The sequence below is a fragment of the Haplochromis burtoni genome, unplaced genomic scaffold (assembly GCF_018398535.1).
Source record: "Haplochromis burtoni strain Fernald_Lab_line unplaced genomic scaffold, NCSU_Asbu1 Contig_34, whole genome shotgun sequence".
Taxonomy (NCBI): domain Eukaryota; kingdom Metazoa; phylum Chordata; class Actinopteri; order Cichliformes; family Cichlidae; genus Haplochromis; species Haplochromis burtoni.
The window spans coordinates 1,080,322-1,094,777 of record NW_024582395.1 but is presented as its reverse complement, the minus strand read 5'-3'; the positions used below and the strand labels follow the sequence as shown (position 1 = coordinate 1,094,777).

The following is a 14,456-nucleotide window of genomic DNA, read 5'->3' as shown; positions in this document are numbered from 1 at the left end:
AAAAAAAATCCAAGTTGTAATTGCAGCTGGATTTAACTATATCACACAGCTGTAGTGGTAGTATTTTTCCAATGCCAAGTAAAACATCTGGCTGATAAAAATGCTGCCATAAAGCCCTGCTTTAGTCCTGCCTCACTTTTCTGACACTGACTTTACGTTTTCCTTTGTTTTCAAGTCAGCGAAAGTGAGCAGTATGACGAATGTTCAAGGACTAAACGCTGGATTCTCATATTCCCCATCACCATAGTGAACTGTAAGCGAGGCCAGAGCACTCACTCATCAGGCACAGGTACAATTTGGATGATAATTTTACATATACCAGTACCTATAAAAGCACTTTACCTCTATAAGTTTTTCTGCCATCCACTATCTCTTCAAACCTTTAAAAATAGGAAGCAGGAGGAGCAATAATCTGAAAAAAGTGGACGTGGAGGGAGGAGGTGTCTCACATATTGCAGCGCTGAATATGATGAACCTAGATAATCCAGAGAGAAACTGGGAAATGTACTCAAACTGGGCAGAGTCTGTTAGGTCGTTTCCAAAGGTCATAAAACAAAAGGTAAAGAGAACGTAAAATAAGCTATTTGTATGTTAAAAAGCAAGATCATAATGTTTAATGAATCTTATATGGATTTCATCTTATCACTTAATGCAACCTTGCATCGCTTTTATTTTACTATTGTTTCTCCAGCTGCGGCCGCTGTCAGAGCTGGTGAAGGAGGTTCAGTGTCCTGGTTTGAAGAAGCTCTACCTTCGCAGGGCCATAGATCAGTACCTTGCTGAAAGTGCCCCCTGCCACTGCCGGCCATGCAGGAACAATGGAATGGTTGTCATGGATGGAGATGAATGTAAGTGCATCTGCAAGCCTAACACGTCAGGACCAGCCTGTGAGCAAGGAACTGAAGCAGAAGGGCAGCAGGGTGTGTATTGTCTTTCATACAGGATCTTTATTACTGTAGTTTTTTAAGCTCACCAATGTTACTTTTAAAGTCTAAAAGGGGCACATTGCAGTGAAAACCCCCTTTAAAAAACAAGTGTTCTTTTTCCTTTTAGCTTTTCGCTTTTGTGTTGTGATTATGCTTAGAAATGCCAAAATAGCCCTGTGGGGCTGGCAGATGTGAGATTGGTGTCAGGCTTACTTTCAGGATGAAAACAAGGAAATTAACAAACTGTTAAATTGGGTTAAGTCACTATCATGGGTGGGGGTAGGATTTAATCGAGGTTAATATCAGACAGACTTTATTATTGTCCTTAATTTCTTTCTATTTCTTATTTTCCATTTCTGGTCATTAAGGAGTGATCCATGGTAGCTGGACCTGTTGGTCTGCCTGGTCATCGTGCTCTGGGGGCCGAAGGTCTCGTAGTCGTTCCTGCTCTAACCCCTACCCTCAGAATGGGGGACAGCACTGTATCGGAGAACCAGCTGAGACATCCGACTGCGAAGATGAAGAGCTGCAATACTTAAGGTGAGAGCTTAAGTTTGTTTTGTGGGTTTTATGAGTTTTTTTGTTTGTTTGTTTGTGCTGTGTGAATTTAGTGACATATTTGTAACAAGCACTGTGTTCATTGCATTGAGTTTCCAGTAAGATAATGTGTCAAACTGATTTTCATCAATATGTAGTTATGCAACACATACTTTTTCTACAGAACTATGGAGCCTCAGTGCTTCGACTATACTCTCCCAGCAAGTCAGAAGTGTGGAACCCCACCTGCTCTGATCAATGGCTACATTCTGGTAAAAATAGAAATTTTCACCATGGTGTGGAACAAATGATTGCAAACATTTAGTATTTATTAACCAGACTAACTGCTACTTTTGTAGTGCTTGAACAGTGTTTTGCACAAAGTCACAGTACAGTGTTAGAAAAAGAGTTACGGGAAGAGACTTGAAACTGAAGCTCTAGTATCTCCTATCTAAGTGAAAGAGAGTCTGCCTCAATGTTACTGAGTTTATTAGTTATCTTTAAATATTTTTGCTGAATTTTATATCTTCTCTTCCCCATAATAGAGATGTGTTTTGTCCTTGTGTCTCTATGTTCTCCTCTGTGCTCATCCTCCAACCATTTTTGGCAAATGGCTGCTCTTCCTGCTGCCACTTGTTCCTCATAGGGGAACTACAAGTGGTAGTGTCTTATAAAGTGCCTTGAGGCAACCCTTGTTGTGAACATAAATAAAACTGAACCGAGCTGAGTTACATACCCACATCAAAGCTAAGAAGTTGAACTTGATGATCTTATCTTTATTACATGTGTCACAGGATCCAAAGGACATTTATCTTGTGGGTAGTAAAGTTGAATACACCTGCACTGAAGGTTTTTATCTTGTTGGTCACAGCACCATAGAGTGCACTGCTGATCAAACCTGGTCTGCCCGGCCTGGATTGTGCACAGGTGAGTAAATAAAGTTTAACATTTAGTGTATCATAATAATGAATTGCTGTGTCACATTGTAAAATTACACATTTTCTTCAAGTTACAAGTTGCCAGATTGGACTCCTTGCAGATGGTGTCATAGCCTCTCCTTTAAAGGAGACCTATGGCATAGGAGAGTTAGTAACATTCTCCTGCCCATCGGGTAAACGGCTAACAGGCGAAGCCACGGCTATTTGCAATCCCAGTCTGGATTTTTCACCAAACCCAGCAGACGTCAGGTGCATCCAAGGTAAATTTTACATCAAGCTTTATAATCCTTTAGCTCTCTGCTAAAGGACTGTCCTGGGCTGCTATGTAACAATATGAAATATGATGAGCTCTATATTTAGTCATTCAGTGTAGAGAATCAGTAGACAATGTGGAACAGTGATTTCTGTGTATTCCACAGACAGCGCACCAGAACCAAGCATTGCTCCTGGAGTGCAGTGTAAACTGTGGGAGAAGCCTTCCAGGGGAAAATGTGTTTGCAAAATGCCTATTGAGTGTGGGTATGTCTATTCTGCTAATAAATAATTTGGTCATGTCAGTTTTGGCAAACTGGCTAATGATACTGATTTACTGTGTTTTTTGTGCTTTGTGCCCACCGGCCAGTTCATCTTTGAAGTTGTGTGCCACAGCTGCTGTAGGTAGAAAATCGGTCCTTCTGGATGTGTGCAAAATGAATGCATTGCAATGTATGGGGAAGAAATATATGACAGCAGAGGACAGCACCTGCATTTGGCCACAGCGTGATACAACAGGTTGCACCGGCTGCCACATGTGGGAGAACTGCGATGGTATGAACATGTGAAGTGACAAATGATCTATTATAATGTACAGCAGTTTGTAGTAATTCATGCTGTTTGTCTTCACACGATTTTCTCAGATCAAGCCAATGACTGTCGCTGTAAGGACTCTGCAGATTGTGCGAACCCTGGGTATAACGTGTGTGTCCGTGTTGGAGAGGATGAGACTGCGGCCACACAGACCATGAGTGAATGTGAAGCAGGACTTCGGCGATGTAAGGGAGAAAAAGTGTTTGTTGTCAGTATCCAGCCCTGCACCTCCTGAGCATTCAGGGCAGGAGCTGATTGACTGACCTCTCTTTTTGGTCTTCTTTTATTATCCCACTTTGAAATATTCCACAAATTTTTTTGTGTAGCCAATGTTTTTTGTTTTTTTTATGCTAAGATTTAGCACACTTTAAAGGCACATTTTTTGCATGCGTAAAAATAGAACAATACTGTATTAACAATAAATAAAAAGCACATCAGTCATGTTTGATCTTTCTTCTTTTGTATTACTAATATTGAGACCAAGAGATATGTAATATTCTCACAGACAAACATAGCATAATGGACTGTTGCTTGGGTTTGAGAGGTAATGTTTGGAAATCTGTTTTTCAGGCTCGAGAAAGTGTAGGGCTTCTCACAAAAGATGTCTTGTGCTTACTAAACCCGACAAAGCTCATCCTGCGAAGCAAACCCCTGCTGACAGTCTATTCCTGCCTCTGGCTTGCAGCCCTCGCACAGTGTGAATGCATGTCTGCATGTGTGTCTGAACCTGTCCGTGAATAGCTGTGAAGACACCAACTACTTAATGTTTTATCATCAATTCAAAAAATACTTATGGTCAGCAGAATGATTTTCTAGGTTTGAGATGTTGATCACAAAGACTGATAGTTGGGGGAAAGGTGTTAAAAGTGCATCTGAGCTGCCATTCTTGAAGGGATAATGCATACAAATTGATGGTTTTTGGGTGAGATGTGGTAAAAAAAAATCCTATCTATCTATCTATCTATCTATCTATCTATCTATCTATCTATCTATCTATCTATCTATCTATCTATCTATCTATCTATCTATCTATCTATCTATCTATCTATCTATCTATGAAAGAAGGAAAGAGAGAAAAAAAAAAGCACAAATAATGGCATACATGTTTGTTCTTTGAATGCAAACCACCTAATTTGCATTTAACACAGTCAATTTATCTAATTAATTCAGTGTAATTTTACTGTTTGAGCTTTACCAGAACGTGCTAGACAAGTTTGTCTCTGTTGATTGTTTGTCTCCACCCGGTGGACATTTCAGTTCATGCAAGACAATGACAAACACTGGTGGATGAGTTTCAATAACAAAAGTTTTATTAACAATGTAAAATGACCTATATCAGCTTTGACTACTGTACCTTCAGCTTGCCATAAACAGTGATCACTATATTTAATAAGCTGCGCTCTGTCTGCTTGACTGCCCAAGAGAGAGAGATGCTCTCTGCTTATACCAACAGCTTCTTTACTAACCACGTGCAACCTTGAAAATAATTCAGAGAGCATTGCGTAAAGAGTATGTGTATATACAAGTCTAATGTCTCGATTTATAGATAGATATTGTGTGCAAAGAAGTTTTCTTTTGACTATTGTATCTTCTATTCCACTTTGAAGCTGGAAAGTTTAAGTTGGGTACAGGTTCTTGTTTTATGGAAGACTAAATTAAGTACATTGAGAAGAAAAACAGCAAGGAACAGAAAACGGAGACTGTAATACACAAACGTATTCTTCACAAACCTGTCATTTCAGCTTAGACAAACGACAGTAAAACTTTGTCATTGCAAGAGCCGTCCACAGATGTGTGAATGGCATCTGTTCATAAGTTATCACATTATTTCTGACAAAATGGACATTTAGATTCCCTTTTTTTTTAAAAAAAATAAAAACATAAATCGACATCATTCACTCAGGCTTGTGGAAGTAACAGAACATTGATATTATCATTTCAGACAAACTCTCATTCCCTTTTACATCAGACAAGCAGATATCGCACTTCATTTACCAAAAAAGGGGAAAATCTGTTGCAAAATATCTTAAAATATATGTTCATGACTTTTGTTTTCATTACACTGCAGTTACAATTCTTCTTCGTATTACAAAATAAAATTATAAAATGGGCAGCCGTTAAAAAAAAGAGAAAGAGACAATTTATTTGAAAATGGCAGTAATAGATTGGTGGGAGACACAAGTGGTGAAGGACAGTGGGTAATGGTGTCTTTGTTGCCGCCTCCTACCCACAAAGGCGGGGCCCTTAGCTGGTTACCAGGCAACAGAGCCCAAAGAACCGCCTCTTCCTCTGTCGGACTAGTGGGTAGGGAGTCAGGTTCAGCAAACTGCTGTCATCTGGGCGAAAGAACACACAGACACCACAGCCAAGTCATGCATTTTTCCTCATTTGAGCTACGATGCAGTCCACTTAAACCAGTACCTCTGCTTCACAATGAATAATTCTGAAAGTGTTACTGCTTTTTGCGTTTTCTTTCTCACCTTGGTTCTTCAGTGGTAAAGGCATTGTCTCCCTGAGTTTACTGAGAAGGTTCTTCATCTCCCTCATATCCCTGCAGTAATGCAAATGGCTTTTTATGTTGTGTACATAAAGTATCCATAATATATGCAGTACATACTCGCATTCAGAAAAGCACAAAATCAGGTTTCCATTATTGGATTTTCTGGAGACTTTCCTCCCTAACTCGAACTCTTAACTTAATGTTAACCTAGGGACTGTATTTCAATTTATTTCATAATGTATTTCATAGCAGGAGTCGTAAACACACACGGTGTCTAGAAAAATAAGTAGTAGTAGTAGTAAAATAAGTGTGTATACTTTTTGTTTTGAAATGTTGAAGCTTTGACACAAATATCTGATTATTTTTGGTATACTTCTATTGTTTTGTAAACTCAAATCTTAAATCCAACTGTGAGGTAAAACTATAGACCCACACAAACTACATAAATGTAATTTCAAGAAAGCCTTAGCTGATAAAAAAAAATATAAACATCCCAATGAATCTTATAATACAACATGTATTCCCAGTGTATTAAAATGCAATTTAATGTGATACGATACTTTGCATTATGTTCTTATAGGAAATGTAACAGATTACCCACCAAAATATATGTGAAATATTTGTTAAATCATAATAAAAACGCAAGTGCAGACACAGCACCTACGTACATCCCGAAGGACACAACAGAACACACTTTGTTTACCTACTTTTCTATGTTTTCTATGTCAGTGGCCACCAGCCAGCAGAGCTGAGGACAGTCAGTGGGGGAGGAAGAGGTGTCCTCCAGAATGGGGATGTCTGAGCTTTCCTCCGTTTTACCATCTAAGCCGGGAGGGCCACATGAGTCGTTACCTAAAGCACACAGAGAAATGCCTTAATCGTGTTTCCTCACTAGATACTGACCTAAATTATTTATGTCATTTGTACACAGTTATTTGAGTTTACTGATCGGTTTAGTGATGGCATTACTGGAATGACGGTGACGTTAGAGATACAAAATCCCATTTGTCCACATGTTTCTTTAAAAAAATTAAAAACAAAACAAAGCATACTATCTATAAACTATCCATGAGGCTTGTCTGTGTATTAACCTTTCCTGTGGAGCTGCAGCGATCCCAGCAAGCACACAGATTTGAGCATCTCTGTGATGTACATCTCCAGACAGCACTGCAGCTGGATGAAGAGCCTACAGATCTCAGGGTGGATTTCCCCGTCCTCTGGCCTGAAATGGCACATGAAGAGAACAAAGCTTACCAGCCAGGTGGAACTTGGTAGACAAAATAGTCTCTGCAAGTCTCTATGAGCATTACAGTAGTTGTTAATTCATCCGTGTATGTGCTAATCTTGAGTCTCAAACCAGCAGCAGCTTAAATAAATATTAGTACTAAACCAAAAAGTTAAAACAAAGAAAAATATATTCCACTCTCAGGATGTGTTACTGACATGTCTAATTTGTTTGACTCATTTAAACTGTAAATGCAATATCTGTTGAAGAAATATGATCACCTACATTGGTAACTTATGCACTGCCTGTTCTTGTAATTTCAGTGTGCACATCTGTGTCACATCTGTGACAAATGCAAGTCACATGCTTTTACTTGGAAATATCTTTACTTAAGTGAATAAATGAGGACCTGGACCTGGTGATACTCGTGGTATTTTCTGTGCGTGATTACAGAAAATCTGTAACCTGAAGAATAACAGCAAATTCTTAATACCAGGTTTTAAGGCCAGAGAGGTTTATGAACTCAAATATGCATTAAAATGTTTGAGCAGAGTGTTTCCCAATCAAAGCTTAAAGTAAGCCTATAGAGTCTGCAATGATAATAAACATACTGTGCTTCTTATCCATGTTTTTTACAGCAAAGTTCAAATTGCTGCTGTCTCTGTGATTGTGCAAGCGTCTATATGTAGTGCTTACTTAACTCCCTGAGAATATATAAATAAAATGCACTGAAGAGATTCAAGCAACACAAAAGCCCGTCACAATATTTTTCATTCAACCGGAGCTGATCATTAGCTTTTATGAGACATCGCAGTAGCTTCACAACTATATTAATCGGGTTTTCAAAGGGAAACAGCAGGTGATATCCAGTGGGTGTAATATCACATGGGAAAGTGACAGCGATAAAAGGCGTGAAACTTGGTACAAATCTTTCTCACACAAATCATGCTCTAGAATTCACCTCTTCCAACAGCAAGCTTCTCCTTGCCATCACCGTTTTGTCACAGTGCCGCTTTATTGTTGCTCAAGCACAGCTGTCACCAGTGCTATCCCTCTAATCAGCTTTCCCCCTGCACATTGGAGGGACCTCGCATCATTCAAACCATTCTGACACACTGGGTTTATTTTATTAAAGGGGAATGAACTGGTTTAATTCAAGCTCTGTGTCTCTAGTAGCGGAGACAGACACTTAGATGGCCGAGAGAGCTTTTAGGGAAGGAGTTTTTAGAATATGTGCTGGTGATAATAATGGCAATGATGCAGATGCTGTTATCAGTGAGAATTTAAGAGTTCTCTCTAAAGCTACTGCACCATCTCCATTTAGCAGCAGAAGCTGGAACATTTAAGAGCACAGTTTCAATGGCTAATAGTATTTTTTCTGCAGATACAGGTATAACTATATTTAGGTGTATAATTATGAGCCATGCAGTTGAAAAACAACAGTGAAATGGTTCATTTTCCACCACTGCCCTGCTGCATTAAGGTATATTATTATTTAAAGCAACTAAATGCTCCTATTCAAATAAAGTTGCGTTCATGATTCATGCATGTGCACGATGGGAGATGTGCACTGAACATATTCAGTGTCACGCATCAAACATGTAGTTTTAAAACCCCACTAGAGTGAATTAAAATAGAAAAGAATTCAGCTTAACACTTTTTAAAACTGGAGCTTGTAAAAAATATGGTGACAAATAATTTCTAATAAAAAAGGATCTCTCGTGGTTTAAATATACAGTATGTCCAGTGGTAGGAATATGCCCCTTCTGCAAGATAAATCATGATGCTGTTATTGTTCCAGCAGCACCCAGGCTTTGGCAAGCAGCTGGCACTGCAGACGTCCTCCAAATCTCTCTCACCACTGGCTTCAGTCTGTCCGATTTTTATTTAAGTAAGTTTGAGTGTGCCAAGTTGGCTGGCATCTTAGCCTCACTGATGATGTTAAAATCCCAAGCCTCCCTTTGCCCTTCTTCTACTGGCGCTATTGTAGAGGAGATATTGTGGGCCAAAACAGCAGTCCTTTCAGGCTCCTAAAACAGCTGTTTTCCTGTATCTTGAATCAAAGCTTTCATCACAAACAAACCACTTGAAATCTAATTTAGCATGAAAATCTACTCAGAATCACTAAACAGTGAACAAACTTTGGATCTAACCACTTTAATTTACTGTTTCATTGTAATATCATTTGTTTTTGATGAGCAAAAGAAAAAAAACTCCCAAGGATTCCGATTCTTAAAAAAAATCTGTACTGAAGAAGCCACTCTCTCAATAAATTACAAGAAAAAGAAGAAAAAAAAACGTCATTGGCTCCACATTATTGATACTATTATCTCAGATATTAGTCCCGGGAAGCATTCCACTTTCCCTCCACTTTGTGCATTAACGTTTTAGGTCAGCTAATGGGAAGTGATCAGTTACAGTATGTTGTTGTGATTGCTTCCTGGTAAAGCTCTCCTTCTAACAAATTAGAAATGTCATGATTTTTAAAAGCTGATCTCATGTTCTGTTTTCCCACATACTTTGCCCACCACGAAAAAAAAAATCTGTCCTTTAATGGGACAAGCATTAGATGGCCTATCGAAAGAACATTCTTATAAAAACACACACAAAAAAATATTCAGCAGCTCAAATGTTGATACTTGTGCAGGTTTACTTTGGTAAAATTAGCTACTTTTTTAACTTCCGGCGCTGCAGTGTTGCAGAGCGTTCAGCCACTGATGGCTCTTCATTTTCAGGACCACGGACAGCGTCTGTGCCAACTCACCCCGATATCAAGGAGAGACTGTGGTGTGCCGCTCGCGCCATTTCGCAGCCTTTGGTTCGGGTCCTCAGCATTTCGGCCCGTAACGAAGGACAGTCGACAGTGATCTCGCCAATTGAGATGACCAGCTCACGGTACAGAGCCACAAGTGTATTGAATTCTTGGACGATCTGCATTACAGTGAGATAATAAGTCACACAGACACAAAAAGTTATTACCTAACGAACCAGACAAGTAAGCATCACACAAATAAATTGCAGGATAGTCTTTATCCTCAGTCCGACCTGTCAACATGAAAACGCGTGAGCCAAGAAGGAAATGCTGAGCAGCAGCATTTTACAGCCCCCCCAAACAGACTAATGGGGACAAATAATGCTCCATGTGCAGTTAGACTGTCATGTGCTTCATTTCAAAAATTGCAGCCTTGCACATGTTCAGTTACCGAAGCTTATTGATCCTTGCGAAAAACGCGGAAAGTGAAGCACAGCCCGCAAAGTAAGAGTGCACGATAAACCAGCTGATTGTTGAATTGGTTGGTTTTCCATCATGCTAAATTTGGTTGTCTGCACAACCACGAAATTTGAGCTTGGGGCACAAGTATTCTGCTCTTTTTGTGCACCTCCTGCATAGCATCCTGCTGTAGTCCTGTAAACGAACAGCGAGGCTCCATGACGATCACTGATGTATGAAAGGCTGAAGTAGGCTTTATCATTCCTGTCAGCTTCTGTCAAAGCACATATGTGCCAAGATCATGCACTCCACCATGGGTAATCTTGTCATTCGGGCAATGCTGAAATCATTCCAAATCACCAGCAGCTTTCCACACTTTAAATGCAAATCACACAGTCAATCTGCACGCCGAGGTGTTCTGTTTGGCTTCACTGCCGACAAAGCAATGCAAATGCATAAAGCTATTTTTAGGCTGCTAGACCGGGTTAGAATCTTTTTTTTTTTTTTTTTGCAGCTATTAAGAGCTGTCGCCTGTGCGGCGTGCATGCACGGGGTACTGGAACATCCTTAAACAAAGAAAGGTTGAGATAATAGCACAGCACTCCTTATCAGAGGCACCATGCAGGCACTAACGTGCCGCAAACCTACCATTCTGCAGTCGGCCACGGCGCGCTGGGCTTTGCGGGTACTTTCGGTGCTCTCCCTCCTTTGTGAGTCTCGATAAGGAGGCTTGCCGATCTGGAAGATGTTCCCGGCGGATCTGGGGCGATTTTTGCGCCCATTCGATGCAGAACTCATGCATACACATCCACTATTAAAACAGCCCTAAGACAGAACGATTTGGTCTTATCCCCCCAAACTCCACCACTTTCTCTTTTCCTGCCTTACCACCCTGCACCTTACTGTTCACCTTATTCTCTCCTCGATTTACGCTCAGCTCACCTTCGCCAGCTATTGGCTGTGTTGAAACTCGAACGCTATTATTGCTCTATGTCTTACGTTCTTTCCTCCTAATGTGGGAAAGGTAGCAATTTTTTCCCAAGAAGAGCCCTAGAGCGCAGGTAAAGTACCGGATGAGCGCCCGTGACTCCTCTCCGCATTGCCTTGACTGCGACGGGGCGCAAGTCACCTTCACTCCAGCAGCACACGGTGCACAGTGAAGACTTCACACCCAACCCGGACTCCAGCTAGCTGAGGTGTCTTTTCTGACGCACCGATGTCAAGAGGGAACGATCGCATTCACGGATATTCTCCAAATGCAACCATTTTTTATGATTGCGCGTTTCCATTAAGCACCAATAAGACGGACGGTAACAGTCTTTTCTTAGCTATACAACCTCCTATTAAGACGAAATAACACGGCCAGTGTCCACGGCGACAATTTCACAGCGTACAACTGTGCCGGAAAACGTCGAAAAACTTAATTCCTGCTCTCGCGGTCTCAAGTCGGCTCCCAGTCTGTTTCCTTGAGTGTTTCCAGCTATTAGGAAGGGCCTATATCTAACCTTGGAGAGGCAGTAGAAGAACAGTTGCTACAGGCCTGACGTGGCTGGCAACACTGCGCACCCAAAGGACGCGAATACTAATAGGGCCCATCAACTCAACCCCCCTCCTCCCCCATGCTGACATATCAACTCCTGTACGTATGAAATTGAGGTCACTGGCCACTTTACCTCCACCACAAGTACCGAGTGGAGACAAAAAAGAATGAATTGAACACTTCCGTTAAAAATGAGCCTAAAGTGGTTCTCTTTAGTTTTTAATATCACAAATTATTCCTGCGTTTATACTCACATGCAGGTTAACTTAACAAGTGCTTAAGTTTCTGTTTTTGCATGTGTGTCCGTCTACCTTTACAAGAATATAATTAACATAAAGAATGAAAAGGGTGGGCTATAGCTATATTACCGTTACTTAACTGGAAAAAAGTGCACGTTCAGCTTGTAGATAGTGTATCGTTTATTTTACATTTTGGATAGTTCAAGATTTAGCTTCGTTTCGACTAATAAAAATGCAGTTTTATCATCAGACCCTAAAACACAGTTGGGGTTGAGATATACATTAAAGTTAAAAATGCACAAAGACAAACTATTTTTTTACTATATATTATGAGTATATAGATGTGTAACTGATCAATAAACGTTTTGTGTGTGTGTGTGTGTCTGATTACACCACAAAAGATCATCCAGGAAATACGTTATTTCAGCATGGGCACCGCTTTACTATAAGAGTGCCAGAATCAATTACTGGCTGTTGATGAGTGCTTTTCTCTCCTTGCTTTTCACAACCACAAATAGAAAAGTTTGCAGCAGATATTGTGAATAAATCAGTGAATGTGTATGGAGTGCTCTTCCTGACATGCATTACCATGAACACAAAGGAAGACTTGCGTGTGGAGTTGAAGACGCAATCACATATATTAGTGGCACAGAAAAGGCAAGGCAGAGAATTAGTTTGTGATATTTAGTTCACAACTGTATAGTGACAATTAGTTTAAAGTAAGTTTTTGTGATCAATGTTTTCGGACAAACAAAAACCCCTAAACATATCAGTAGTATGAACAACTACAGTAAAAGTTCAGCAAAAAACAAACAACCAAAGAGAACCATAACAGCCACACACAAAAAATGTAAAAAAACAAAAAAACCAAAAAAAAAAACTTGTCCAAAAGCAGGCAAGACAAAAAATGGGAGATGAACGGCTAGAGAGCAGAGACCAATGAAGCAATCAGTTCAGTAAAGATTTAAGATTCTCCACAGCTTGGGCCCAAAGTTTAACTACGCCTTCTTTAGCTCCACAGATTTAGGCTATGGAGAGTTTAAGATAAGCACATCCATGAAAGTGAGCAGCCATTGCTGCCAAATGAGCATTTGAAGTTTCCACCTTGTGGCAATCAACTTCTTAGCAGCTCTGAAACCAGCTAAAAACACTTGTCTCTGAGCCTTATGCAATGTAAGTTGATCTAAATAATTTAAAATTGAAATGTATGGGGAAAGTGGACCAGAAGTATGTAATAAACACAGATTTTCTTAAACCATCATTTACAGCAAGCTAAGCGGCACTGACTAATGTTTAGTTTTAGAGCTGTGAGCAATGCATCCACACTAAGATTAAAAGCCTGGTGCATACTTTATATGAAGCTGCTATAGAAATAATGGAAACTTGTAGAAAAAGTTCAAATAAAGGAGTTTTTTATATCCCAAACTAAAAGTTTGAAATGTGTAAGATGTGTGAATTCTTTGGCAAAAAATAGAAATGACCTAAAATGTCTTAAATAAAAATTTGTTGCATCTACAAACCTGTATGAAGTTTAAATGTTATTTCATATAAATTGTAATAAGTTAAACTAAACATGCATGTAGCCAATATAGACTCACCAGTAACCTAACATCCAAATCTGTGGAAGGAAAACCAGAGAGAAGGGAGGGAGCACAAAGGGAAACAGGAAGAACATGCAAACTAAACAGAAAGTCCTCACCTGACCAGACCATTTAAAACCAGAACCAGCAGTACTGAGCACTGCACCACCATCATGGTGCCCCCATCAGGTATAAGCATTATTAGCATTAGTAATATGTTGGGGAAAGCATTCATGAAACCACAAATGAATGTTCCCATACCTTAAAGCACATTTTTTTTTGTGTGTTTTTCTAACGTTTCGTTTCGCTTTTCTTATTGCGATATCCAACCTCTACAGTCTTATTAGACCCTCATCAGTCTGTTTTCTTTTAACTAAGATCTGCTCATTATTTTGGTTAATTCCACTTACAGGAATCCAACAAGGATGCAATTTAAACTTATTTTGCATTGAGTGTTTGCTGCATTACAATATGTTTAATCAACAGTAACACATCTTAAAAATGAAGTGTCTGCAGTGGATGGAAGTTGGTAATTAAAAATTTCACATTTAAATTAATATGTCCTTGGACATTAGAAAAGTAATCACACTGGGAACAGTTCAAGTGGCTGTGCTGTTAAACAAAAGTTTAGGCATTGAAAAGTGTAATGGGATCATGTTGAAACACTGCAGCCTAACATGTTATATTAACATGCTGTTCGGTATGTTAAGACACAAAACTGAGAACACTGGATTTTCCTTATTTCAGTGATTTATTAGAGATGTGAAGCTAGCACACTGATGGTTTTCCTCTACTACACCTCCTCACCTGCTTGAAATTCACTCACTGCGTTTTCATTAAACCTTACAGCTTAAGTTGACCCCCCTTTGCATGCTTGCTGCATCATTTTTATGTTATGTCCTCACTCCCCTTTA

General features: G+C 39.7%; 2 protein-coding genes across 3 annotated transcripts in view; one reads left to right on the top strand and one right to left on the bottom strand.

Moving 5' to 3' along the window:
* The window catches only part of c7a (complement component 7a), a 15,364-nt gene extending 11,676 nt beyond the window's left edge, over window positions 1-3,688 (top strand). The window contains exons 9-18 of the mRNA XM_005918998.3: window positions 176-289; window positions 393-559; window positions 692-920; window positions 1,295-1,466; window positions 1,648-1,735; window positions 2,258-2,390; window positions 2,473-2,661; window positions 2,821-2,920; window positions 3,024-3,208; window positions 3,298-3,688. Coding sequence (XP_005919060.1) covers window positions 176-289; window positions 393-559; window positions 692-920; window positions 1,295-1,466; window positions 1,648-1,735; window positions 2,258-2,390; window positions 2,473-2,661; window positions 2,821-2,920; window positions 3,024-3,208; window positions 3,298-3,482 — 1,562 coding nt within the window. The 3' untranslated portion in view covers window positions 3,483-3,688. The remainder of the gene's footprint in view (window positions 1-175; window positions 290-392; window positions 560-691; window positions 921-1,294; window positions 1,467-1,647; window positions 1,736-2,257; window positions 2,391-2,472; window positions 2,662-2,820; window positions 2,921-3,023; window positions 3,209-3,297) is intronic.
* A 1,427-nt stretch (window positions 3,689-5,115) lies between these two features.
* On the bottom strand, window positions 5,116-11,808 carry rgs7bpa (regulator of G protein signaling 7 binding protein a). Of its 2 annotated transcripts, none has more exons than XM_005918996.3 (6): window positions 10,832-11,808; window positions 9,737-9,903; window positions 6,839-6,969; window positions 6,455-6,599; window positions 5,728-5,798; window positions 5,116-5,583 (listed from the first exon to the last, which is right to left on the bottom strand). In XM_005918996.3, the coding sequence occupies exons 1-6, from the start codon at window positions 10,979-10,981 to the stop codon at window positions 5,492-5,494; spliced, it is 756 nt and encodes a 251-aa protein (XP_005919058.1). In that variant the 5' UTR covers window positions 10,982-11,808; the 3' UTR covers window positions 5,116-5,491. The 2 variants fall into 2 exon arrangements, with proteins under 2 accessions (XP_005919058.1, XP_005919059.1); XM_005918997.3 differs by lacking the exon at window positions 10,832-11,808 and adding an exon at window positions 10,018-10,810.
* Between the last annotated feature and the right edge of the window lie 2,648 nt (window positions 11,809-14,456).

Bases quoted from the DNA above. Each gene is read 5' to 3' on its own strand.
- rgs7bpa (XM_005918996.3), bottom strand. From the start codon at position 10,981: ATGAGTTCTGCATCGAATGGGCGCAAAAATCGCCCCAGATCCGCCGGG. The intron at 5,799-6,454 runs GTAGGTAAACAA...GCATTACTGCAG, and splicing joins GACATAGAAAACATAGAAAA to GGATATGAGGGAGATGAAGA. The intron at 5,584-5,727 runs GTGAGAAAGAAA...TCTTTCGCCCAG, and splicing joins TTTACCACTGAAGAACCAAG to ATGACAGCAGTTTGCTGAAC.